The sequence below is a fragment of the Drosophila pseudoobscura genome, chromosome X, assembly GCF_009870125.1.
Source record: "Drosophila pseudoobscura strain MV-25-SWS-2005 chromosome X, UCI_Dpse_MV25, whole genome shotgun sequence".
In the NCBI taxonomy this organism is placed as follows: Eukaryota; Metazoa; Arthropoda; class Insecta; order Diptera; family Drosophilidae; genus Drosophila; species Drosophila pseudoobscura.
Window position 1 is genome coordinate 8236299 of NC_046683.1, and position 26235 is coordinate 8262533.

The 26235-nt window shown below is 42.6% G+C and overlaps 3 protein-coding genes and 2 long non-coding RNA genes across 16 annotated transcripts; 3 read left to right on the forward strand and 2 right to left on the reverse strand.

Annotated features, from left to right (window-relative positions):
* Positions 1-80: 80 nt before the first annotated feature.
* LOC4815056 (uncharacterized) lies at positions 81-1300 on the forward strand. Its single transcript, XM_001355021.3, has 2 exons — positions 81-651; positions 714-1300. The coding sequence occupies exons 1-2, from the start codon at positions 200-202 to the stop codon at positions 1183-1185; spliced, it is 924 nt and encodes a 307-aa protein (XP_001355057.2). The 5' UTR covers positions 81-199; the 3' UTR covers positions 1186-1300.
* Positions 1301-1723: 423 nt separating this feature from the next.
* On the reverse strand, positions 1724-3312 carry LOC26532909 (uncharacterized). Its single transcript, XR_001452921.2, has 4 exons — positions 2974-3312; positions 2699-2918; positions 2353-2557; positions 1724-2280 (listed from the first exon to the last, which is right to left on the reverse strand). It is a non-coding gene; the product is annotated as an uncharacterized lncRNA (long non-coding RNA).
* A 142-nt stretch (positions 3313-3454) lies between these two features.
* On the forward strand, positions 3455-22488 carry LOC26533332 (uncharacterized). 9 transcript variants are annotated; one of them, XR_004470101.1, is made up of 6 exons: positions 3459-3770; positions 3825-4105; positions 10314-10464; positions 14123-15298; positions 19659-19914; positions 22399-22488. It is a non-coding gene; the product is annotated as an uncharacterized lncRNA (long non-coding RNA). The 9 variants fall into 9 exon arrangements; XR_004470100.1 differs by lacking the exon at positions 22399-22488 and having other exon boundaries at positions 3461-3770; positions 14123-14753; positions 14890-15298; positions 19659-19995; XR_004470105.1 differs by lacking the exon at positions 22399-22488 and having other exon boundaries at positions 3455-3715; positions 19659-19997.
* LOC6901683 (uncharacterized) lies at positions 5133-5714 on the reverse strand. 2 transcript variants are annotated; one of them, XM_002134316.3, is made up of 2 exons: positions 5558-5714; positions 5133-5509 (listed from the first exon to the last, which is right to left on the reverse strand). In XM_002134316.3, the coding sequence occupies exons 1-2, from the start codon at positions 5594-5596 to the stop codon at positions 5237-5239; spliced, it is 312 nt and encodes a 103-aa protein (XP_002134352.3). In that variant the 5' UTR covers positions 5597-5714; the 3' UTR covers positions 5133-5236. The 2 variants fall into 2 exon arrangements, with proteins under 2 accessions (XP_002134352.3, XP_015041988.2); XM_015186502.2 differs by having other exon boundaries at positions 5133-5506; positions 5558-5712.
* A 1667-nt stretch (positions 22489-24155) lies between the features above and the next one.
* Positions 24156-25913, forward strand: LOC6901682 (eukaryotic translation initiation factor 1-like). 3 transcript variants are annotated; one of them, XM_033383184.1, is made up of 5 exons: positions 24156-24597; positions 24683-25297; positions 25356-25472; positions 25536-25657; positions 25716-25913. In XM_033383184.1, the coding sequence occupies exon 1, from the start codon at positions 24245-24247 to the stop codon at positions 24575-24577; it is 333 nt and encodes a 110-aa protein (XP_033239075.1). In that variant the 5' UTR covers positions 24156-24244; the 3' UTR covers positions 24578-24597; positions 24683-25297; positions 25356-25472; positions 25536-25657; positions 25716-25913. The 3 variants fall into 3 exon arrangements, with proteins under 3 accessions (XP_033239075.1, XP_033239074.1, XP_033239073.1); XM_033383183.1 differs by having other exon boundaries at positions 24156-24596; positions 24673-25297; XM_033383182.1 differs by having other exon boundaries at positions 24157-24597; positions 24680-25297.
* The last annotated feature ends 322 nt before the right edge of the window (positions 25914-26235 follow it).

Here is a 26235-nt window from a genome sequence, read left to right on the forward strand (position 1 = left end):
AAAGAGCGGGCCAGAGGTAGAGGCTAGAGGCCGAACAAAGCGGGCTTTGAAGTTCAGTTTACCATGTCGCCGCATCATTGTGTGGCTCTAATGCCCTACCCATCGATAGCGTTTTGGAGCGATTAAAGCCCCGGACAGTTGGGAGTAGTTCATCTTGGCCAGCCGACGGCAACGGTTGAGTTTTTGCGCCGTCCAAAAAATGGCACTGGATAAGTTGATTCTGCTATGCTGCTGCATCCATTTTGCTGTGTGCGCGGACAGCTTCGAGATCCCCAACAGGAACACGGACCTGGATCTGGACCTCGACCTGGAGGCCGAGGATAGCATGGTGGACACCGCACGATCCTTGGAACCGGGACAGCCCAAGCAGCATTCGGCGGGATACACAGACTATGAATACTATCAAAGGCCCAGGCCAGGGGTCGTCAATGATCACTACGGGAACGGGAACGGGAATGGTAATGACAACGATCTCAGCGCATCCTCGGCCATGAAGAGATTGCATGAAGAGACCAATCGGAGGCCAGTCAGTGGCGCCGTGCCCCACAAGCCACTGCCTTGGTACGGCGAGTATTCCGGCAAGCCCAGCGCCGCCAGCGTGCCCATGTACCCCTCCAGATCCTACGATCCTTACATTCGGCGCTACGACAGGTGAGTGGCTGAGTGAGCAGAGTTCGAGTTACACACGAGACGACGGCTCTCATATTCGGCAGGTTCGATGAGCAGTACCATCGCGCCTATCCGCAGTACTTCGAGGACATGTACATGCATCGGCAGCGCTTCGATCCGTACGACAGCTACAGTCCCCGGGTGCCACACTACCCCGAGCCGTATGTAATGTACCCCGACCGCTATCTGGACACACCCAGTGCCAGGGACTACATCAAGTCGCGACGCGGCTACATCGATGATCCCGTCCCGCTGACCGACTCCTACAATTCAAAGTACGGTCCTTCCCCGAAGCTATCCGACCTCACGCTGCCCATGCGTAACCAGCGGGTGGTGTACTACGCCCATCTACCAGAAATCGTACGGACCCCGTACGACAGTACGCGACCGGAGGAGCGCAACTCGGCGGCCATGACCATGTCGGCTGCCGCACCGTACAAGCTGAATAAAAAGAAAATCAAAAGCAATCTGCGACCTCTAGGCAATAATTCTACCGGTTATAAAATGACATTATAGAAGCGAAATCCGAATTTAAGATTTTTTCTTCTGTTTACTTCAAAAAGCACTTGAATCGGCGGCAATAGAGACTAAGACATCATACGGATCGGATCTATAGTCCCCCCCTACCTAATGCTATCTCTTTGCAAACATATTATTCCTGCATGACCATTCCACGTACATTTATTTAACATTAGGACATCTTTTTTTTTGGTTTTTTGAAAATATAATTAATGAATGAAGCTTGGTTAAGTTCTTTTTTTCTGTATGGGTACGGCATATGGTATTTTTTGAATTCAGTAAAAATATAATATACATATACATATAGAAAAAATATCATTAACATTTTTTTTTGGGAATTTGGTAACCTGAAGAGCACTCATAATTATCAAGTTTAACAAATTATTCAGCTGTTTTTCAATAGTATGGATAGCCTTGTATATTTTCCGTATGTATAAGTCATACAAAAAATTTTATGTGCATCCTACTTGAATAAAACTAGAAAAGTAGTACAACTGACATCGAAATGTTGAGTACATACGCAGTTTTTTTTTTTTAGTGCAATGTTACGCGTAAAAAATTCGTTTAAATGTGAAATAAAATGGACTTGAAAGTAGTCTTCATACTAAATATTTATACTCGTATTTGCATATTTCTTTTTTCCTATTTTTACGCAATAACTTTAAAAGCTTTACAAAAATATGTGATGCACATATGCACAATTCCTTGTTTGCCGTAGGATAAATGTTTTTTTTAGAACCCACCATGAATCTATCATTTATGCGCTTGCAATGTTCAATAAATAAATGACAGACATTTTTTAGTAAAAGGCATTGCAAATATATCTGAATTTTTTCTGTAGATTCAGGAAGGACTCTTATTGAAATGTATCTATCCATCAGAGTAGAGGCATATGTATTTAAATTTTGTTTTTGTTCTGTGAACTTAAAGTTAAAATCTAAAGCTACAGGCTGTTGGCCTGTATTGGAAGATAACTTCCAATTAAATCTTTATATTGTGATTATACTGATTCATTCTATCAGACTTGGATCTAACTGATTGATCGGTGGTAGCTCGTTCTCAATATCCTTCAAAAATGTGTTCCAATCCAAGCTAAAATACATATAAGAGCTTATTGTTGATAGGGATATATAATATAATAAATAGGTAACTTTCAAGATTTACCTAAACATCAGTAAACTTTCAAGCAGCAACAATTGGCTTGAGAAATGTGCAATTCTCAAGCTGCCACACATGTAAATACATAATCATTCTAATTAATATTCATCTGATAAATATCGGAGGAGATGCTGCTCCTATAAGTTCTGAATCGGTGTTGGAACCAGCCCCCAGGCTCATCCGTCCTCTGCTGGGCTTCGTTGCACTTCATCTGTAAATGTGTTTAATGTTAATAGAGAGTCAAACAACAAATGATCTATGACCCAAGGGCAGGGAATTGCAGGAGGGGGTCAAGCCTTGAATTGCTATTCATTTGCAGTAAACATTTAAATGTAATTTGTGTGCCACTCACCTATTGCACTCCATCCTGCATCCGAAGGATGTGGATGTGGTGGAGACATCTTCAAGTTATAGCAAAAGTCCGCAGCAGCTGGAACGTTTCATCGGGTCTTTCTCCCCAGAGTCTCGTTAATTACACAATTCCATTACTTTGACTTTCGCCACGACTTTGGTCTTTGGACTTGGGGGATATTAAAGTTTTGCGATTTCTGCAATTTAACTTTCTCGCTGGTCTATGCAAGAAACAACAAGAAGCATTCGTAATTATATGTACGTACAAATACTCACATACTCCGGTATGCTCCAAGAGGCCATTCATCCTGAAGCTTTATGTATGTTTGGGTTTTGTTCTGGCATTCATTCGTTTTGACACACAACACAAGAGGAGCAGCAGCAGCAGCAGAAGCAGAAGAGCTATTATGGTGCCCCAACACCACCAACGACAACAAATACTTCAGTAATGCATGGACACGTACGGCTAATTAATGTGCTTTTGTTTGGGGTTACATTTGTCAGAGCAGCGCGCGAACGATGTAATGTCCAAATGTCCGAGGAGCATGTGACACTTTAGCCACCGTTTTGCCATATCTTTACAGTTAAAAAATACCTTTTTAAAAAAAGCCATCAACAGCAGCTGCGAAGTCAGCCATTTTTTTTAGGAATGGTCGATCCCTGATAGCTGTCGCCCATCTCTAAGTGCGAATATCTGCATATCGATTGGCATTTTTTTATTTAAATATTTATTTATAATAGCAGCAAAGCACTTTTCGGTTAAAAGCAGGTTTTATTTTTGTGGAATATTTGACTGATAAGTGTCGTACAGCCATTAGTTCTTCTATGCGGCAATTGGCAGCGGCATTAAAGATCAGTTGGCAGTGCTCTTTGAGTGTAGCCACACCAGCTGCTATGTATAAATATGCTGGTCCACGCATAACTGTGCTTTCTCTGCGCTAAAACAAAAACAAAACAAATTTCGCCTAGAAAAGTGTATTTTTAGAGTATTGACGTATCGGCTATCAGGAGGATGCATGTAAGAAAGTGCTCCCCAGCGTGGGGGGACTATGCTATTTTACGAGCTGTATTTCGTATGTCCTTTTTCTTTTTGCCATCTCCCTGTTATTACTCACAACTTGACACAGACATTTTCACAGGTCACCGCCACACACACAATCACAAATAGACACGCACACGCATACGAATACGCACATAAACACATTTGTCCGAGGGAGCGCGACAATTGCCTGAACGGCGCGGCCGGCCTTGTGGGACATTTTGCATGGAGCAGAGGATGCGATGCGATGGTCCGGCATTGGAGGAGGAAACCTAATGAGCGCGTACCGCCCACGCAATGAAACGGGCCAGAGACACACACACACACACACATACTAGGCAATTTTGGGCTGCTGTCCCGGATCTCGGGGTAAGCAAAAACAATAACAATGATGCACGCGATACTTAACAAAGTTTTGCGCCGGGCGGACTCCCATAATTAGAATCATTGAAATAGCCATTCAACGTTCATTTGCCCAGGCACGGACCCGTGCCAGAACTGTCCCAGCAGTGGCTTGGGGTCAGGTCTCCGTTGTGGGATGGCTGCCTGGCACGACATGTGTGTGTGGGCATGCCTGCCCCATGATTCAGTGCTCCGCGTGGGTGAGTGAGTGCTCCCGGTCCGATCCGATCCGGTCCGGTCCGGTCCGGTCCGGTCCTGTCCGGGTGGGTGTGTTCGGAGGTGTTGTGGCAAATGAGAAAACAATGCCCGAATAACGACTCTCCGATGTGCATTAAAAGATTTATTTCTTTGCGAATAAATGAAGTTTTTCTTTATGGCCAACAGTCACTAGCCTTTTCCACATCGTTGCCGCTTCCTGGACGCACAGGCCCGTGGCCGCGCAGCCACACCTTGTCCGCGACGAGACAGAACGATGGAGTGTAGGCGTACATTGATGGGGACATAAAGTCCCGGACACAGCTATTCCTTCTCCGCCTCCCGTGTAATCGCTGAGTAGTTAAATGCGCTCTAGTTATACGTACTTACAAGCAATGTGGGATGTCTGAGAGGACTAGCCGTAACATTAATGCCTTCTGCCTCCTTCTGTCCCATCCACACGTCAACAAATCACCGCAAATTTATTTGTCTGAGGCTCGGAGCGAGTCCTTCCTGCCTGCACGTGCATTAATTAGGAGTGGAAACAATGGTGGAAGCAGTAGCGGAATGCAGAAGAAGCCTATACAAATTCCTGTGTCCCATTAGGGTGTCGACATCACCGGAGCATCTAAATCTGGGCTATTCAACTGATGGAACAGGGACGAGAACAGGGAATAGAAATGCATATATTGCACCTAAATATCGAAATATTATACAGATTTGGGATTGCTGTAGGGCCTCATAGGTTTTGGATTCTGCTCTGAGCCTTTAAAGAAGAATTATTCGTATTGCCAGCCAATTGAATTGCTAATTTTCGAGCTTTAATATAAAAAATTGTTTTCCTAAAAGCTTATGAATTGAAATACCAGAAAAATATAATTTCTTTGCCTCATGCTGGACTTCTCAGATATTATTCAAGTCTGTATCCAAATCCGCACTCAGGGCGGCCACTCTTGCCCTTTGACGGTCAAGACACTGACAGAACTGTTCCAACCTCCGTTCAAAATTCTCCATCTGAAGCAGCTGCAACTGTCTTCTGGTATTCTCCAGACCTTTCTCCAGAAGTGCGACATCAGCATTTAGCATGTAGCAGGTTAGTAGTGCGGTTTGTCGAATTGGTAGCTGGTGCGGCCTGATGGGTGTGCATTTCTTGTTGCCATGACCGCCGCTCTTCTGCTGAATTATCATTGGATCAACAGAGTTCTTGCAAAACTTATCACTTACTGAATTGGTTTGCATTTGGTCCTCCTTCTTCTGGTCCATTTTTGTATTGAAAAGTTTATTTTTTTCGAATTTTGTCTCTGTAATCGAACATTACAAATTTTGATAGCTCTGTCTTTACTGAATACGATTTTTGAAATACACAAAGGCCTTGATGTTTTCTTCAGAGGTGATGTTGATCTGTGTTTAAGAAGCACGCGTATGGAATATAGTGTTGATTCTTTGTTAGAACTGAATATACCTAAAATATATATAAGTATATGTTTTCCAGATGGTAATTATTTGTTGCGAATCAGCTATATCTTTTGGACATCGTAGTGGAATATATCGATTGACGTTGTACGTATACGAGATAGGAGTCTGCGAACTTGTGCCCACTTTGCGTTATCCGATTAGTAGAATATATCTCCAAAGAACGATATCGAATGGTTCCTGCCGTCTATATAGATACTATACTCTATACTATATACTATACTGTAGATACCTGTTTTTTCCCAAAAATGCCACTGTTAAACAAGGGTTTATTTTTGTTTCGTATACAAAATACAGTCCCTAGAAGGTTCGCTATCAGGCAAGGTCGGGAAACCTATGCGATACCAACTAGATAAAAGATCCTATCAAATGGATTTTCAAGTCTGTATCTATATTTATTGAAAACGACTTTGGGACCGTTGTGCCGTGAAAGAATTTGAATGAAAGGAATTCCCATTGGGGAATATTCCTAAGGCTTAACATAGAGCAAGGAGTACTTTGTTTAAAAGATGAAACAATGAACGAATTAAGAAATTATCTATGTATATGTATGCTGGCAGATACAAGATACTAGGTACTCAAAGAGTATAGGGTCTAAAGGTAGAATATTTGTCATTAGGTGGATACTCTGCTTGTCTCTGTCTCTGCAACAATATATGGCATACAAATACCATTTTGTAGATCTTTAAACATAGAAGATGAAATGGTTCCTTACGCTTTTGCTTTTGTTTCATAGAGGAATGGGATGAGCATGGCGATGGCGATGGCGATGGCTAGGGCATATATACTTGCTAAAGTGTATAGTTGTATGTCATTATTGGCCATCGTTTAAGATAAGACAAAGGTTATATCTTTGGTTGAGTTGCACAATGAGAATTCATGAACTTCCCTGTTCAAGAAACTTCCAGACTGCTTATAGAGTTCATAGAATTGATTTACCTTCTGCAAATTAATCTCCTGCATTCCCTTAAGACTAGTATTATCAATTATCAATTTTCATCATTGTAGTGCCATGCAATCAGGCAAATCTTCCAAAGAGCTTGGATGGAGGCATCCTTCTGGTTTCCTTCGCTTTTTCTTCGAAATATTCCTGTGTTTGTAATTACAGGTCAGTCCCACAAGTCCCACAGAGTCCCATTTGGTCTTGGGTCATATCTACTTTCTTCTACGCGCTGCTCTGCTCTGGAGGCTTGCGTGTACGCTGGATGGGGCGGGAATCGGTTGTGGGAGTGGGATGTTGGTTGTGGAATGGGCGGGAGGGGGGAGTGGCTGGCGGCGCGTGTGGCGAGCAAATGCAAAACCTATAAATCTTTATCCAGACCGCATTATTGATTGGCACTGGCCAGAACCGGCCACGGACACGCAAATGGACATATGTTGGCCAATATTACGAATATTCATGTGAGGCACAACGCAACGCACACACCATAATGTCAAATGTGCGAGGCGTGGTGGCTGCCACACCACACCACACAGAGGCGCACTATGCCACATTGTTCCACCCCACTCTGTAGGAAGCAGAAGTTGTTCGACCACCAGTCCGTCCGAATAATAGGATAAATAAATAATTCAAATAAATAACGCTGAAATAAAATCAAATGCAATGACGAATTATGATGGTAAGACTGCGACTGCGGCTGTGTGTGTGTGTGTATCTCGATGTTTGGCCTGTGTCCCGAATGATTGGGGAGCTCGTAAATCACTGACAATAGGGCAGATCGCACCCCTCGGGCCTTGATTAGGGAAAGAAGGCGGAAAGGGAACGGACGAGGAGGACGCTCAAGTGTCAAGTGCCAAGGGCATTCCGAATAAACAATCTACAACGAAACAAAGCACAAGAGTGTATGTGTATCTTGTATCTCTGTTTTGTCATAAATATTAAACGAACTTATCTCTTTCGTCTCTCTTTCTTGGCGAAAAATGTATCATTTGCGTCAAGTTTGTTAATTATTTATGTTGGCCATGCCTCATATTCCTCTATGCTCCTATGCAGCAACTGATTTATGTGCCAAAAGTACACACATCCCACACCCTCACCCACACCCACAGTCGCAGTCGCAGTCACAGCATTACCAGTACAGTACACACTCGATGGAGTGGACTAATTAAAGCGGTGGGTGTGGGATTGTATGTGCACATATGAATATACAACAGGCACTTGTTAGAAAAACTTAAACTTCTGTAAAGGCACATGCTTTGATTTTGCGATTTTTGAACACTTTTCTTGGTATAAAAGATATCAAGGATAAAGGATTAACTATTTTAATTATTTTTAGAATTTTACCACAAAATTTATAGATCAAAATGTAAGGTCCAATGCTTCCATAAGTGGGAGTTGTATGGGTTTCTACATAAATGTTTATAAATTAATCATAATTGGGCTACTTTTTCATAAGTATAACCTCCATTGGAACTACTCTAAAGCTTGACACTACTTTCAAGCCTCTTCCCCTTTGGGACTGTTCCAATATCAGCTTTTATTCGAATTTTTTGGAATGTTTCCATAACGACTTTCCCAGCTGTACTTTCCATCCAGTCTGCGTACCTTTCTGTGGGTCAAACTTCGCTCAACAGGATCCCTTTAGAGTCCTCGGTCAAAATTACACTATCCTTTACCATTCCTTATCATCTGATGTGTTGCTGATGTCTTTTTTGCTCACTGCTCACTGTGTGAGAGTACTGTGGGTTCTATCGAGCGAGCACTGTCCTGTCTGTTGGTTCGTTGGTTGCTTGTGACATGTGACATTGCATGACAAGTGGCAGCATAATGAAGAAGTGGCAATTATTCAGGACATACTGATTTATTGTACGGCATTTTTCAAATCAAACCTAACTCCATGCCATGCTCCGTTCCCTGTCATTCCCTATTCTAGTTCCACGCCATTCCCTACTCCATTCCATGTCGTTCCATGTGTGCCATAGTCAGATTCGATCCGGTATTCGGTGTTCGGTGTACGGTATTCGGGTTCGATTTCGATTTCGGTGAAGTGCAATAAAGTCGAATTTAATTGCCCGTTTGAAATGAGCAAACTTAATGGACAATGACTCATTAACACTGACACGTCAAACAATAATGGCGTGTCTGGGATGTGGATGGGATGTTTGCCGAATGAGGAAAATGTGGAAAAGGGCAAGCGGAAAGGCGGAAATTGAAATAACGCTTCCTGCGAAAATGCGAGCGACGACGACGACGACGAATGCGACGCACCATGAAACACGTCCATGTCCATGACAAAAGCTTGCCTCCGCACATGGCCACATCAAAAGAATGGCAACACACACACACACTACAACATACTGGAGGAGGAGCAGAGCCAGGAGCTGGAGCTGGAGCTGGAGCTGGAGCACAAAAAAAAAAGCAATTAAGGACGTTGAAAGCAATCTTAAGCGCTGCTGACGGTGACAGTAACAACGCTCCGGCGAGGATGGGCCAGGAATCGGCAGCGAGTGCCGGCTGCCTTCCATGTGAACTCTGATGTCTGTGCGCGAGCGAAAGTGGAAGCCCTTAAGGATGTGACATGAAATGCTTATCAGCCCGACCCCACACACACACACACAGCACACACTTTTAACAGGGAAAATACACGCACCACACCCACCCACCCACAGACGAGCCCACTCACGCCCAGGCCATCCAGCCACACACTCAAGACAGTACGCCTAGGAAATTAGTTTTCCCACAGATAAAACTAAGAGTCCGAGTCCGAGTACGAGTAGGAGTATGTGTGTGTCAATTAAGCAGAAAAGCAGGAAAATGGACAGCGCATCGAATGAGTTCGATCAAAATGTATCTGGCGTAGTGCTCTTTAAATGTTTCCCCCGCACACCCGAGCACACAGAGAGAATTCGCCAAGTTTGTCTACAAAGTTATTGGGCAGCCATTGAATGGGACTGCGACTAATGAATAATGCCTGATTTCGCCTTCATTGCCTATGCCTAGGGGCTTCCAAGCAAGCATCTGCTGCTGTCCATACAAATTAACCAGCGACCAGCGATGCGACCTATTGCGCATTTCAGCGCCGATATTTGGCACATTGACATACGGCCTGGGCCACGTTTAATTGCAATGCAATAAAAACCAAGGGCCCAATTATGGCCCTCCCAAGCATCTGACACGCGATTTAATGGACACCAGACAGATATGGAACTCTAAATCAAAGCTTAAGAACTTTTTCTGAATTCAATTATGTTCAAAAACAAACAAAAAACACAAAAACATGGCATCATAAACAGTTTCCTGTGTCATGACCAAGCAATGTATATTGTTTTTGCTTTCTTAGCGCAAAGACTGTCTATATTTTGTTGGATTCTTCAGACCGAAAAGTCCTCAAAGACTGTGTATATTCTAGTTGGATTCTGGGGACAGGCTCAGCTGCCTGAGATTAGGCATGGAACTCCTTCTAAAACTGCTTATCAAATGCTCTCGAGAGTCATATATGGTTCTTTGTGTATATATTCTATCGTTAATTGGAAATTTAATCCATTCTATCAATTTGTGTAATTTCAGAGCCCTCATATCTGTGGTTTTCATGGAATCAACTGACCAGAATGGTGTACTCTGGCCTTCTCTGCCAAGTTCGACCTGCATTTGCCTGGTGATTAATTCGACATCAACCTGAGACAAGATTATCCTTAACAGATTCCGATATGAACCATCAGTATGTGTATCTAAAAATCAATGAACATATGTACTCTATACTAAGACGTATTCTGAGTTGCATCTGTCATAAGATTTCACGTATTATATGATAGTCAGGGAAACAAAGACGATTGAGGGGCTCGCTTCAAATACCTATTCCATAGGATGCCTATTGGCCGACCCTTTTAATACCAAGAAGTGCTATAATAATTCAAGTTAGCCTGTCCTTATCTTCATTTAGCTGATACGGATTGCTTGGATTATATTCTGATTATAATCCATCTGTATAAAAGATTTCATTCCCTGGGAATTCCAGAAGGGTTATGATACATTCCCCAAAAACTCAATTTGCTGACCGGAAGAGCGCTTAACTCTGTTTAGTCCTGACAAATGGGTCAGAGGTTAATTTTCAAAAACGCCTGAGCCGAAAGGCCCAGCCCAAGCCCCCCTGGATCCACGGCAATCGTAATAAGCCAAAGGACAAGAAAATGTCCCCCCCGCCCCCACGCGCGCCACAAAGGCATATCCGTCAGAAAAAAAAAAAAACAAAACACAAATTTTGGGGCGCCCATTCCCGCTGTCATTCCTCACTTTTGTTTTTCTTTTGAATTTTTCATAAAGGAAACAGAAGCGAATTTTGTGGACATTAAAATGCCACAAAACGTTTTATAGTAATTTTTCATCTTTTCGACGGTCGGCGGTCGAATGGTCCGCACTCCCCCGCAAAGATGGGGGTGAACAGGACACGGGGTTTGGCTTCGGTCTCGGTTTTGGTGGGTGTTGGTGGGGCGATTGTGTGCGGGCTCTGTTCGGGCTGAGGAGGGTTCCGTTCCCCGGGCGGCGAAAAGCGCCGGAAAGCTGTCGACATTTATGTTGATCTCACGCAGCGAAATAACACGGCGCACGCATCCTATGCTGATAAATTTTTATCTTTGTATGACAAGTTAATAATGTGCCAGTCCAGGCGCCGTCGTCTGCGACATCCTTCTGCCAGAGAATGGACGGGACCGGCCCGGGGTTGCGCCATGTAGATTCCTTCATTCCTTTTGCATCCAGATCCGGACCCGCGGCATCAAATGAAAGTTTTTGTTGTTTCTGTTCTTATTGAAATTTCGTTAGGCCTGCCAAGGCCGTAGGTAAAGTATTTCCGTGGACTTTTAACGGATTTATTGTGATTTTTGGGTCACGTGACTGTCGAGGAATTTGTTCAGCCTCTTTCCGCTTATAATTGCTTTTCATTTGATTCATTCCCCTCGATAGAGCAAACACAAAGCCGAGTGGGAGAGAAATATATAACTTTGATGTTTTTTTACATGGACTATTAATGGACTATTTGTTTTTCTTAGTGAATATACTATATCCTATATCCTTCGTGCTTGTTTAAATCAAAGTTCCCCTTGGAAGTGGGAACTAACTAGGGTTAGTTGTGGTCCTGTGAATTTATACCCATAATTTTTAACAGAAAGTGTCTTCTATCACATTTTAGCTTTATTTATTTTGTTCTTTATATGCATCGAACTTAAGATACGATGATTTAATCTATAATATAAATATATAAGATAATATTTTAAAGAGTGTAGGGTTTGAACGGCCTTATGGGCTATGCTAAATTTCGTTAGGGGTGTTATTCAGGATATTTAGGCATCGGTCTATCAATTTTATATTTCAAGAGTTGAGATCTAAATAGGATTGTAAGGGGGTATAGAGATGTAGAATTTTCAGATGAGTTGCTTGGGTAATTTACCATTAAAATGAAAAGATTTTATCAAGATATATTTCGAATTTATAATAAATACCTCTGAGTGTAGATATGCTACGATATTCAATGTTTTCCATGCAACTCAAACACTTCCACAATATGATTCAGAATATCTGGTAATGTATTCCCGCTTTCGCTGTCGTTTGTACACATTTATTGCATCTTTTGGTACATATCCAAGTGCTTAAAGAACGGACCAGAGCCTGACATTTGGTCAAGGGAAATATCGAGAGAGCAACAAATTATAAAGTAACGCATATTCGACAGTTTCGAACCGAAAAATTGTTTTTACATTCATATCTCGAAAGTTACGACACCCCTGGGAAGCCGGTGCTGGTCACTTAGCCACCAGGACCAGAGTCCTCCCCCCCCAAACACTCCGGTCACATAAATAGCAAACAGCAACGTTCCCGTTCCGGACATCGTTGAGGGTCGGTTCTTCGGCATGGAATGCCACTTGCCGTTGAGTATAAATCTTGCATCGGAATCACAGGCCCAGACCAAGAGAGTGTTTAGTATGCGAAGCCACACGCGAATATTCCATATTACGATGGGGGGGATACTCGGATTGGGGAAAGCTGAGCCAAGAAAACGGACGGAATGGACGGCACGGTATGGCTCGGCATTGGGGGCGGCGAAGAGGCAGGGTGTAAAAAATTTAATGCTATTTTTAAGGGATTCTTTTCAATTTATTATAGTTTGTGGCCTGATCGATTTCACCTTATGAATTCTACTATGGGAGTACGCATTTTAAATGCATAAATAAAATTTCTAGAACTTGGAAAAGGGCTCTAGGATACTAAGGGATAATATGTGGCCTCGAAGATGCTTTCAGCTTTGGGTTAATGGGGTGCTCTGCTCCTGGTATCAGCTGTGGTTTCCACTAGCCGCAAACCTGAACGGATAACAAGTAATTTTATAATTCTAAATTCCTGGAAAACTCTGTAAAGTGTGAATTGAAATTATAGAATAATCAGATTAGCCCTGGTGCTGCCAGGCCATAAGGTTAAATAATCCAAGGGACCACAAGTCGTTTAATTGGCTTTTATTTAAGTCGAAACTTTGTTCCATTTCGTATCACTTATTCATGGCTCTCTCCAGCGCCAGACCTAATCAAACGAACATCTTTGATGTTATCTGCCAACCTCTATGGGCTTTGATTCAATTGGCAAAACAATTTGGGCTATTCTAAGGGGAGAGGACAAGTCATTTGTAAATTGGGTTGGGTTATAAAATTTCATTTTTACCGCTTCATTGCCCTAATAGAAACAATTTATTGAATGCCGGAGCAGCTCCGAAACCTCCCCGAACTCTGGGCTCTGGGCGGTGGGCTCTGTCTGATGCTGTGTGGCTTAAATAAATGTAAATTTGCATTGGCCAGAACCAGTACCAGTAGCAGTAGCAGTTTCCTCATATTAACGGGGAACAGAATCCTATGATGCTCGGGGATACGATACCAATGGATGGTGGTACCAGACCAGAGCAGGCACCACCCGGCCTGGTCGTTGTGTCCCTTCTAAACGTTCTATAATTTGCTTATTATGCGCTTCCTGCTGCTCGCTTTTATGTTTTGCCACATTTTCTGGCACCCAGAGCCGAGCTGAGGACCAAAAACTGGGCATAAAATACGCACCCCAATTGCTTCCTTCCAGTCACAAAACCGGCGGAAGCCCCCGTGGTCGTGACCCCGTACCCTCAATGGTTCATATTTTGTCATAATTTATGTCGCTCTGGGTGTTGTTGCTGATGTTTTGGGTTGGCTTCTTCTGGTCCTGGTCCTGGTCCTGGCCCTCCTCTGCATCCGCTCCAGGCCAAGCAGCACCATCACCAGCACCGCAGCAGGCAAGACACCTTTTTTGGCAGTGGTTGATTTGCTTGCAAATTTATTAAAAATCTTCTGGTTGCTTCATTTTATTAGGGCATATCTGTCAGAAGATGCTGCGCGAGAGAGGAGGGATGCTGCTACAGGATGGACTCTGATGTGCAGATGGATACAGGATAGCAGAGAGAGAGCAGACACACGGATGCACTGAGACAAAAAAACTTGAAGGTGGCATTCATTTCGATTCGAAAATGGTAAAAGCTCTGCGATCAACGTCGTCAGCGCCTAATTGGAATTCTTCACTCAATCTTAGTTGTTTTTATATAATTTTTCCTTTCAGGACTCCCTCCTCGCACGAGTATTTTCGGGCAGTGTATGCCTGGTTCCCCCTCGCGGCGTGGTGGCCCCGCATGTTACGCATTTCCTCTTGGGATTCCAGGGCATTGGGCGCTGTTCTTTTGATATTGTAATGTGCATAATAGGATTTTTATGACACCTTTACTGTGGGGGCGGGCGGGCATCAGGCATCGCCAATGGCACCAATGGCACCAATGGCTGCTGCCTCGCCTAATCGCCAGAAGGACTGGCAGACTGGCCCCCTGTTTCCGCTGCTGATGCTCTCCTTCTTGTCACCAAAAAGTTGCAAATTTTATTGGCCGGATGTGCGGATGTGCGGCAGCGGCATGTGGATTGTGGATTTGCATCAGATCATGAATTTCACACGATGGTAATGGCCACATTAGCATTGACTACACGCATTTATGGCCCAGACCACCCCCCAACCTCCAACCCCCCTCCATACTCCGGCCCAGGGGTAAGGTAAGTGCATGTGCTAAATTTTTAATATGCAAATTTCGTTTCAGGGCTGCCGCCTGTGCGCTCACCTTTCGCATTTCATTTACACTTGTGCTGCATATTTTATTGTGTTGTATGTACACGGCATTATTGCACACAAATGGCCAGTTACATATTAAGCCGAACAATAACCGCCGACTGTGTTGTCAGGACTCTGGGGGAAACCCGGATGTGGATGTGGATGCGAATGTGGATATGGGTCCTCCAGATGGCTGGCAAAATGCCATTTGATTCGAGCGACACTTGGGGCTGTCTCTGTCTCCTGTTCCTGCCTCGTTGCGCATCGTTTGGGAGCCCCCCCTCTTTAATGGCTGCACGGAATTAATTTTCCAAAACTTTTTGTAAAGGTGTCGCCTCCATGCAATTCCAAGGAGATCGATAAGTCCAGGGAGAGCTAAATTGTGGATTTACATTGAGGTAGGTTCATCTTTTTTTTAATGGAATTCACAAAATTAAAGTATTAATTCTTTCATTATAGGTAGGTGCAATGCTTTCGTATTTCTGGCAAAAGGATGCTCTTTAGCTCATATGGAACATGTCCTTCTGCTTGAATAGAACGCCTGGAGCTCAGAGAGTCCTGCTACTGCAGGGACTGTTCACGCAGTAATTTATCTTAATTTTTTTAAGCAGCATAATGCATTAAGTTATGGTTAAACCAATCTAAAAAGTTGTGACCAATTTTGGGTCGAATTTAGACAACTGTTTTGTTCCTAATATTAATCCCATTTGCCTTAAATATTCCTTCTCAAGAGCCCAATTTATTATTCTATCTAAATGTAAAAGTCCCATTTTGGTTGTCGAAATGTTGTTCTGATTAAACGAACAAATATTGCATGACAAAATCGGCGGAAAAGCCCCAAGGCAAACGGGTTGACAGGCAAATTAATTAACACAAAATTGCTGAATACAAATTTCTACCAGTTCACTGCTGGTGCCCGCTCCTTTCCCCTCCCCCCTCCACCCAACTTGGATGTTGTACCTCCCCGCCGCCTGGTGTCGACCGTGTAGTAGTAGCTTTGGATGTTGTCAGTGTAAACACGACGTCACATCATACCCATTGGAGGATTGTGTGAGTGTAAACATGGCGGGGCAACATTTTCAAATTCCATTAGGTCCTGTTGCTGTCTCTGTAAAGGATTCACTTGTTGACACGCCCATAACCCCATGATAAATTGTTTATTTAGTTTTAAAGGACAGAGCCTGTCCATAAAATATATGTACCCAAGCATATACTACGAGTACATATCTGTATCTGTATCTGTTTCGTATGTCCCCTCAAGAGAGGTTCCGTTGGGTGGCCTCGAAATCAAAGACAGGTTTGCTAATGATTCATTTTTTGGAGGTCCCTTCGCGCAGGAGAACAGTCCATTCGTGAGACTTAAGTAAATATTTTTTTTTTGGCAGTACAACACGTAGCGGCGGGCATTACACAAAATGCGGTTTACAATTTCAAGAGGGTGAAATCAGTCCTCTGTAAATAATTTCCACGTCAACAACAAAACACACACCAAATTGGGCTCGTACAAATTGTCGAGTGATAAATGGTCTTAACAGGATTCTATTTATTTTTTGTTTTTCTTTTGCTTTTGTTTTTGCTTTTGGTGTATTATGCGCCAGTTACTCTTCATTACATGGCCCGTGAAATGGCAGGCAGCATTACTTTATTTTAGCATAAAAGTGTACATAATTTGACATTGACAATACACTGAGACACAGGAACGGGAACAGGACCAAAAACAGAACCATGGACTGCAAATGGTGATGGAAATACGAGGAGCAGTACGGGCAGGGGGCGGTGGGGCGGCGGGGTAAAAGCGCAAATTGATTAATTGGTTTGTGAGCGTCTAATTAAATAAAGCGGTTCAGGGAAATAGATCGGCACGCCCGCCCGCCCTCTGACCCGTGCCCGTGCTCGTGCCCGGACGGAGAGGCGAGTGTTAGACCCACGTCACCACGTTGAGTGGGGCTCACTGTGGATGGATGGTTGCTTTGCTTGGTTGCCTCACTGTAGGGCGGCACATTTTTACTTTTTGTTTTTATTAATGTGACGGCTATTTGTTTCTAGTAAGCAATTACAAAGCAATTTTATAGCAATTACCTTCTTCTAACAGCTTGGTAGCAGGGACAGGGCTTTTTAATGCTGTTTAAAGGCCACCCCCCCCCAACCACAGCCACCAAAACACCCAAATCCCTCACTCCCGTCCAGATATTGCCGGGCTCCTTGAAATATGCAACTCACCCCGCCTGCCGCCCCGGCAGGCCGGCTGTTTGCTGCCTGCTCCCGTTTCTCGAATGTAATTTTGGCTCTCGCTTTGGGACAGATGTGACCAGGGCCATGTGCTGTGAAATATTTCCTTCGTTTCTGCGTGCTTTCTCCTTGTTTTTACACCGATTTCCGTCGCATTACGGATTAGCCTGCCACGAGCCGCCGGAGCGGCATAGCATTACCCGTAATGAGATGTGGGCCATCAGACTTGTCGTAATGTCGGTTGGCAAGTACCTTTGAAATCACCTGTGCGGTTACGCCAATTACAGGAGAGTTTCCACTCCCCCAATTCCCCCGTAATGTGGTATTAATATTAGTTTTTTGATCTGAAGGAACCATATCGGACTGTGGTAATTACGCTGGCTGTGCGATTCCTTACACAAATAATAGAAGAAATAAAAATGAAATATATATAAAAATATATTATAGATTTAAAATACTCGAAAGTTATACCTGTACGACTAGGAAATAGTCAAAATAAAAAAGTAAAAATAAGGTTAATTAATAAAAAATAAATTATGTTATTAAATGATTTATTGAAATGCATCAAATTTTCAGTTCTGGAAAGCTGAGAAAAAATAATGAACCCACAAATATTCTAAAAACAAATAAAATCTTATGATTTTATTTAACAAAATAACAAGCTAATTTAATCTATATAATTTAAATATTTTGGAAATGCAGCTACCGGATATGTGATTGATTTTGTATAATTATTGCTATGCAGTTAAATCTGTGGTTACTTCAGAATTTATATATATAAATATTTAATCTATAGGCAATACAAATTTTGGGAGTATCTTTTTTTTTTAATTATTTAAATACCATACTTAAAGAAGACAGGTATTTGCATTGGTTGTGATGTTTCTTTCTTTCATTTAATATATTCATATTGATTTTTAGAGATATGCTGGAATGCCAGTAACCAGGAAAAAAGAATGCGGTATAATCTTGTTAAATAAGAAATCGATCAACATATTGATGGTTTATGTAGACATAAAGCTTCAGTGCCAAAGGTTCAAACCTTTTAGTTCTGGAATGCCAGTTTTTTTTTAACCAAGCAAGGACTAATTTTTCTGATTTAATGGTTTATTTCTTATTAATTCTTAATTTCTTATACATCAAGTGAATGCATTTAAATAAATGTAGTATACTTTTTGGGGTAAAACATGCACATTCCCTGATATTGAGTCGGTGAGGTATTGTCCAGCATCGAAGGCAAGTTCAATTATTCGAAATGAATGCTTCCTTGCAGAGTTTTAATTTGTGATTCATTTAAATTAGATGTAAAATAAAAAAACTCACTTTTTTGTGGGGATTCCTCGCCCATTTCCCATTTCCCATTCTGAATCTGAATCTGATTCTTTGTGGAGAGCGAGCGGTAATCAAAACAAGTTGATGGAGAGATAACAGAGAAATTGTCTAAACACTGCACTGGGCACAAATATTTTCTTTTCAAAAATGCTGGGCATTCCTTTGAAGTGTGTCGCGTCTAGATCTACTTAAAGGACCTTTGTTTGCCCCATGCGACCTGCCAAACTTTTGCTCTGACTTGCGGCCCCTTCGGCTGTGGCAGACCCATACCCATACCGAGACCCATGCCCATACCCAGACCCAGACCCCATCTGAGACTTGTTAAAAGGCCATCGGCAACAGCGGCGACGGCAGTCCGGACGGAAGCTAAGGAGGCGAGGCAGGAAGTTTTCTGAAAAATTTACCGATAATGCGTAAAATTCCATTAAATCGGGTGTAATTAAATGACATTTACTTTGGCCACATTAAAAAGAGCATAAATCAGCGACTACTGCTGCAAAGCATATTTCGCCCCCGGCCCGCGGCCCCTTCGGTCGCGTCCGGCGCTGGACGGAGCCCAAAAGAGGAGTGGAGTGGAGTGGAGTGGCAGGCAGGAGGATGCCGGGACACAGCTGGGAATGAGGAAAAGTTTCTCCCTCGTTTGCGTACGAAAAAGCCAAAACAAATATGGGGTGAATAGCTTTTGCTTGGCCCGCGTTGGGGATGGGGTGGTGGAGGTGTGGGCCAAACGACGCGGAATCTGTAAAGAAACCTAATTTATTGAAAAATTGTTTCTTGGGGTGTGTCGTCGTCCTCGGCCTCGTCTTGGTTTGACTTGACTTGACTTTGCCTCGACCGAGGGCCTGCTGTGACCTTTTCTCCGGCTTTTTGTTTGTGTTCACAGTGTTATAAAGACAACATTCTACTACTTAATGTCCGTTGTTCCTACTCTGCTTCCCCCCGCCATCCCAGGACTCTGGCCCGCGGTGGCACTTGCCACAGACTTTGGCCTGCCTTTGTAGAACATAAAAAAAAAATGGTGCATCAAAGAGCAAGTTTTGTGTTTTCCATTCCAGGTTCTCCCCCACCCCCCCTCCTGTCAGCCTGCTAAAAGCCTCAAAATCTTGCATTAAAAACGGAAACAAAATATTACTTTTAGGATGGCCGCATTTACGTACCTACAAACTTAACTTTTCCCCCATATTCTTTTTTCATTAGAGGCCACAGTAAATCATCGTTCTGCGAGTACGAGTAGTATGTGCCTGGAATGAGCCGTCGAAAATCAATAGCGTGAGACACTCCAGACAAAGCCAACAGGAGGCAACCCTTTCAATCAGCAGCATCAGATGTACGACGAGTATTCTCCACGCGTCGATGGCCATCAGCAGCCCCGAGGACACGGACACGGACATGGACACGGACACAATGCGATGCTATCGCAGATCAAGTTGCTTTAACCTCCCCATCAATTAAAGTAAAAGGCTTTTTCTTTATTTTATCTATTGTGGCTTTTGCTCCAGCTGTTGGCTGTATTTTGTTGAATTTTAAGTGAAATTTCAATATTTATAAATTTAAAATTAATTAATAATAATTCAATAGCAATCATAAATATAATTGTTAAATCGAATAGAATGTAAATATTTTAAGAAACTATATTATGCTATTCCAAAGGTGTTTAGTGAAAGGTTTTTGTAGGATATTCGTCTCTTTCTGCATCTGTATAAATATGTTTGAAATATGAGTATCTTTGATCAAAAATAAAATAGTTTTGTAAGGACTTTTGTTAAAGCCTTTTCTGCATCACCATAACCTTTTCATTACGAGTATTTATAGAGTACAGTACTTGATATAAGCTATAAGTATCTTCTATGATAATATATGTATCCTTTCGACAATGGAAATTATTCCCATATTCAAAGAATAAGCGTCGTCCTTAGGCTTTTAGTATTTGACAAACTTAAAGGATGTTTTAGCCTAAAATTAGATATAAAAGTACATATGTATTAGTCCAGAAAATAATCAATCATTTGTCATGATGGTTCATTACACAAAAAAGGTCCTAGTACCCATTGAAGATTTGTTCCAAGACATATTTTTTGCCATTCAACATAACTTCCCTTATTCAGACCAGACCCCTTTTAGTTGTCATTTCAATTTGAGAAATCTTTAGCTCATTTCTCAAACGTAGTGTCCCCATGCCATTGGGCAAAGAAACACGTACTTATGGAGTGTACATACCAGTGTGTATGTGGGAATGTTTGCCTAACGAATATAACTATTTGAGGGCAAACACACTCGAGAAAAACTCGACCAACTTGTGGGTCAGATAGGGTCAGAGATATTTGCTGCTGCTGCTGCTGGTTAGTGGTGCTTCCTGTTTCCTTTTTCCTGTTTCTTCCTGCTGGCAGTTAATCGCCCTCAATTGCCTCGAAAGAGTAACTTACACACGCTTTTCACGCACAAAATACGCCGACAGCGCTCCCTCATTGGCAAAAGCCCACAACAATATTTGTCTTTGACCCTATTATTTACTAAATTACCTTTTCCTTTCGGCGAAACCCACACCGCTGCCACCCCACAGCACACCACCACCCCCATTGCCATTCCCATGATGCTGATGGCCATATGCTTGGGCTTGGGTCTGGATCTGGGTGTGGGTCTCTCTCTCTCTCTTACTGGCAACTCGCTACGGCACTCGTCAAGGCATCTGCAGGTGAATTTATTTCTTTTGCTCGGGTTAATCCACTACAAAAACAACAACAACAGCAGCAGTAGCACAACTCTCAACTGGAACTCAATGGAGCCCAACCCCGAGCGAGCTCTCAACTAACCTGCCACTGCCACTGCCACTGCCACTGGCTTTGCCCCAAAACACACACAAATACGACTGCGACTACGACTACGAAGAACATCGGAGGAAGCTCTCGACTGGCTGGCATACTGAGAGACTGCCTGAAGTGAGCAAGCAGCCGTGCCGCACCTGCCCCCGCTCCTGCCCCTGCCCCTGCCCCACAGTGGCCCGAGGAGCTAAACGTGTGTGTACAAAGTGATTATAATTTCTTTAAGTGATTTCAGCATTACCTCAAGGTATTTCGCCTTAATTGAAAACCGTTCCGTTAAATGGCTGTGGCGGCCGTGTTTGTGGTTGAATGCGAATGCTCAACTCCAAAAACTTGCCCACCACACCACACCCGTGTATTCACCAGTGATTAACTCTATGGAGCATTTATTGTACGGATCAGCTGGCAGTGTGTGCGTGCCTGTGTGGATGGATATCTTTGGGGGTTTTTTTTTAGGCCTACCAAGATGTCAGTGTGGATACACCACACACCACGGATGGCCCCAACCATCAAATAGTTGGCTGAATGGGGATACGCGGGTTTTGGTTTGCTCTTCGACTTATTCAGACAATAGTTGGCGTGTTTACTGTAGGTTCCCTAGGGTACTCCTGCGAAAATACTTTGAGTTTCGGCATTAAGACATCTCTTTCTGGTCATGACAATTATTGTTGGTTGTCAAAAGTGTTGGATATTAACCTTTATTGAGTACTATAATCATGTCCTTAGTGAAAGCATTTAATTGTTATTTTTAGGTATTTTATTATTACATATAGAAAGTTTATGTCCCGGAAATAAAGGTTTAAATGATTGAGCTTTTTTAAATATAATCAATTTTGGTGGCTTTTTAACATTTTATTTATAATATTTTGGAACCCAGAGGAAGTACAAACTTATTGTCAAAATTTGTACAGCAAGAGGATATCCGAGAGGCTAACATTTTCCTCCAAAAACTCTATTTTATGTCCAGCAATATATTTGATATTCGTATAGCTACCAAATATTAGAAAAAATATTAAAATATCTGTATTAATCCTTTGAAGCTATAGCATTTTTTTCCTAGCTTTAGGTCTGCTTTTTCTACCATTCTATCCATGACTCCTCCTTGTATATTCCTTCAGAAATCGGCAAAACAATTCAAAACTGGAAGTAACCAAACCCTCAACCCGTGTCAACGTTCCCACTGGCACTACGGATTATGCAGCTAGAGAGAAAAAAAAAAAAAATGTTTGCAATTGCAAGCGGTTTGAAGCTTTCTCTCTCACTCTGTCGTTCTTGTTTTTAATTAGTTTCCCAACGACTGTATGGTTATTTTTTTTTTTTGCGGCCTCGCCTGGCAGCTACGGTGGAAAAGTTTTTTCTGCGTGCAAGTTTTTCGATTTCGGCATTGGCCGGGGCAAACGCATTCCTGCGTTGGAGGGGGCTTGGCATGTAGTTATATTTGGCCATAAATAAATGGACATGCCATAGAAGAAGTGACCCTCAGCAGCGAGCACTTTCAGCCCGGTCATAATTCCTTGACAACGGTTTGCATTATTCACATAAAAGTTTATGGCAATGGCCCATTCAAGCCATTCAAGGAAGGCAACGCAACGTAACGCACCATCAACCATCACCATCTCAGTACCGTCCGGTACCGTCCCGTCCCGGTACATTTGCATTTTAAACATTAATAGGTGCATAATTTAAAAAAGCTAGAACAAATGAGGCCGCTGTGGGCTAACAACGGGTTAATTAATAATTCCCAGCCTTAAAACCTAACGTGTACTTATTTGGGGGATCCATTCGACAAATGGCAACTCTTTAAAAGGGTTTACTGTCTTTAAGTCCCCGCGCAGCGCAGTCAGCCCCCTTTTTTTTTGTTTTTTTTTTTTTTGTTTAGACCGAGAACTCCTGAACTTTTTTCCTTTGTGTTTTTTAATTTTAATTATTATTACGAGAATGTCCAATAAGGCGCGCGCTCCGCCTGAGAGCAGGACAGTCTATGGTTATGGCGGGGGTGCTCTCTGTCCATCCCCCCCCCGTTCTTTATTTTCTTTTTTTGGATGTATCCCCCTGGCGAATGGGTATCCGAATCCGAAACCGAATCCAGCAGGGCAAACTTTCGCTGAGTCCCGGCAATTACTATCAGCCTTTCGTTTGCCAGAGGTCCCTGCCCTTAATGAAGCCATCCTGCCATTCGCATCCGCATCCTTTTGCCACCATCAAATGGTGTTGGCTGTTGGCTGTTGCATTGGGCTCTTAGTCTTGGTCTGGTCTCGTCTCGTCTCGGACTACTTTGCTCTTCTGTCGTCAGGAGATTGTCGTTTTTAATCTCAAGCGTGGTTATGTTAGGGGTGGGGTGTTATGGTGCTGTTGGGGCTGGGGCTGGGGATGGGGATGGGGCTGGGGCAACACTTAGAGGGTAAGGGTAGTTCGACTACGGGCATGTTTCGGTTCGTTCTGCTCTTCGGGTGGGTGGGGTCTGGGGTGCCAAAATGATTGCGAAATTGAATTTTCAATTTTATTTTTCGAATAAAAAATTCAAAAGCAAAAGGCAACAGCCAGGAACCAGCAGCCAGCAACCAGAAAGGCAAAAGCGCTCTCCCGTATCCAAAAAATATTTATTGCATATAAACTTTTATTACAATTTGTGTTTATTTGCTCAACCTCTTTTCAATTAGAAACCAGAGAAAGACAGAGAGCAAGAGAGAGAGAGAGAGAGTGGTTAACGTCGTAAAACAAATCAAAAAAAGTACAAAAATATGGCAACTGAAATGAAAGAATTTTCAGCAATATCGTATGTATCGTATATATACAATATATCTACGATATACTACATTTTGCCTATCGATAATCGATAGCCCATCTTGTGCTTTTGCCGTTTTGGTCACACTATCAACTTTTCCGAGAAATCAAGCCAAGCCGAGTGATTTTTTCTTTGTCATTTCTATAATTATATCTGTGTATTTCTATAAATATTAAAATATGTCCAAACAGAATCTTACCGGTGGCGATGTCAACAAAGACAATGGCGTTGAGCGCCCGCCCAAGCAGGTGCATATAAGAATTCAGAAGGGTTTCGGCTACAAAATGCAAACCACTGTCCAGGGCCTATCCGACGAGTACAAATTGATGAAAATCGTGCGCGCCTTTAAAAAGGAATTCACGTGCAATGTAATTGTCACCGAACATCCGGAGTATGGGGAAGTTATCCAGGTGCAGGGCGATCAACGTCAGAGGATCTCCCGCTGGCTGGTCAGAATGGGATTGGCCAAATCCGATCAGGTGAAGTTGCACTCACCTGATGAGCGCTCTTAAAAGCACTCATACACCCACATGTAAGTAGACACATACACACGAAAATACACATACACATACATACATATATAGTTATGCTAAGATGTTGACTTTTGTCCGCAGCAGCAGCAGCAGACATGAGTCGGCAGAATCGACCGACGGCAGACGGCAGACGGGGCCAAATATGAAACAAATTTAAATCAACTGTAACTAGCTCTCTTCCTGGTTTAATTAATGAGAGTGACTTGTGCTTGCTGGACTGCGGGACGCCGACGACTCCAAGGATTCCAACAAATCATTCTGCCAACACACACACACACACACACATACAGAGATTGTTTGCCAACACTTAGCCAATGGATTTCTGTATTTATTACATTTTATACATATATATATATGTATGTATATATGTAGTACAAATGACAGACTGTCGCCGACACGATGATTTGACGAAGCGAAACAGAGGTCTGAAACAAAAGAAAATCACGCAACCCACTGTCATGTCGGACCAATAATTGAAAAGTCCCCACTGCCCGCCTTGAATGGTCGTCTGGCCATGACAATCATCAATCATTTAGGTGTGTTCCCCCCGGCCGCCTGCTCTGCTCCTTTTCCTGCTGTTGCGTGATGTTTGGCTGCCATCCCCCTGGGTGGGGCCGGAACTCAAACAATACACGGACTTCTAAGTAATTCAAGACACACACACACACACTAATTCGATTTAAGCCGGCGAAGTGTAAGGTTTGCTAAATACTCCAAGTTTTCATTTAATAGGTAACTAATTTTTGTATTTCATCAGCTAAACTACATGCTTATGGAACCTGTTCAGAGAGAAGGGACAGATACCTCTCCACTTCCATAATTTCCTAAGTAATACTGGACCCACACACACTAATTTGATTTAAGCCGGCGAAATGTAAGGTTTGCTAAATACTCCAAGTTTTCATTTAATATGTAACTAATTTTTGTATTTTTTCAGCTAAGCTACATGCATATGGAACCTGTTCAGAGAGAAGGGACAGAAACCTCTCCACTTCCATAATTTCCTAAGTAATACTGGACACACACACACTAATTCGATTTAAGCCGGCGAAATGTAAGGTTAGCTAAATACTCCAAGTTTTCATTTAATAGGCAACTAATTTTTGTATTTTTTCAGAGAGAAGGGACAGAAACCTCTCCACTTCCATAATATCCCACATTTCGATTCGGAAGTCTACGAACCACTACGACGATTAGAAATATCTTAGAAAACTGAACCCATCTATACATTGAAGACTGTCTGCGGCACTGACTAAAACCAAACTAAATTGAAATCAAAATAAACTAAAGACACAATAAAATGGATGGATTTGAATTGGAATTTAATTTAATTAGATGAAAACTGTATGTACCTTTTCACCACCTTTTTATTGTTTTAGTTTATTTGTTATTGGTTTACGATGCATTTACTAAATACATATAGGATATATTTGTGTGTTGGTAATTGGCACCGCTTTAAAGTCGATGGGTGCAAAAAATGGAAAAGGACAAAGATCAGGAACTGTCTAAAACAATCAAATGTACTTGCTTACTTCCGCTTAATTAATTTCAAACCCTAAATTCAGCTGTGCCAACAGACTTTTCCCGCTGCTGCCACTGCTGCCACTGCCACTGCCAGCCCGAAATGCCTCTGGGCC

Coding starts and splice junctions, on each gene's coding strand:
- LOC4815056 (XM_001355021.3), top strand. CDS start 200: ATGGCACTGGATAAGTTGATTCTGCTATGCTGCTGCATCCATTTTGCT. Junction 652..713: donor TACATTCGGCGCTACGACAG/GTGAGTGGCTGA, acceptor CATATTCGGCAG/GTTCGATGAGCAGTACCATC.
- LOC6901683 (XM_002134316.3), bottom strand. CDS start 5,596: ATGGACCAGAAGAAGGAGGACCAAATGCAAACCAATTCA. Junction 5,510..5,557: donor ACCAAATGCAAACCAATTCA/GTAAGTGATAAG, acceptor ATGATAATTCAG/CAGAAGAGCGGCGGTCATGG.
- LOC6901682 (XM_033383184.1), top strand. CDS start 24,245: ATGTCCAAACAGAATCTTACCGGTGGCGATGTCAACAAAGACAATGGC.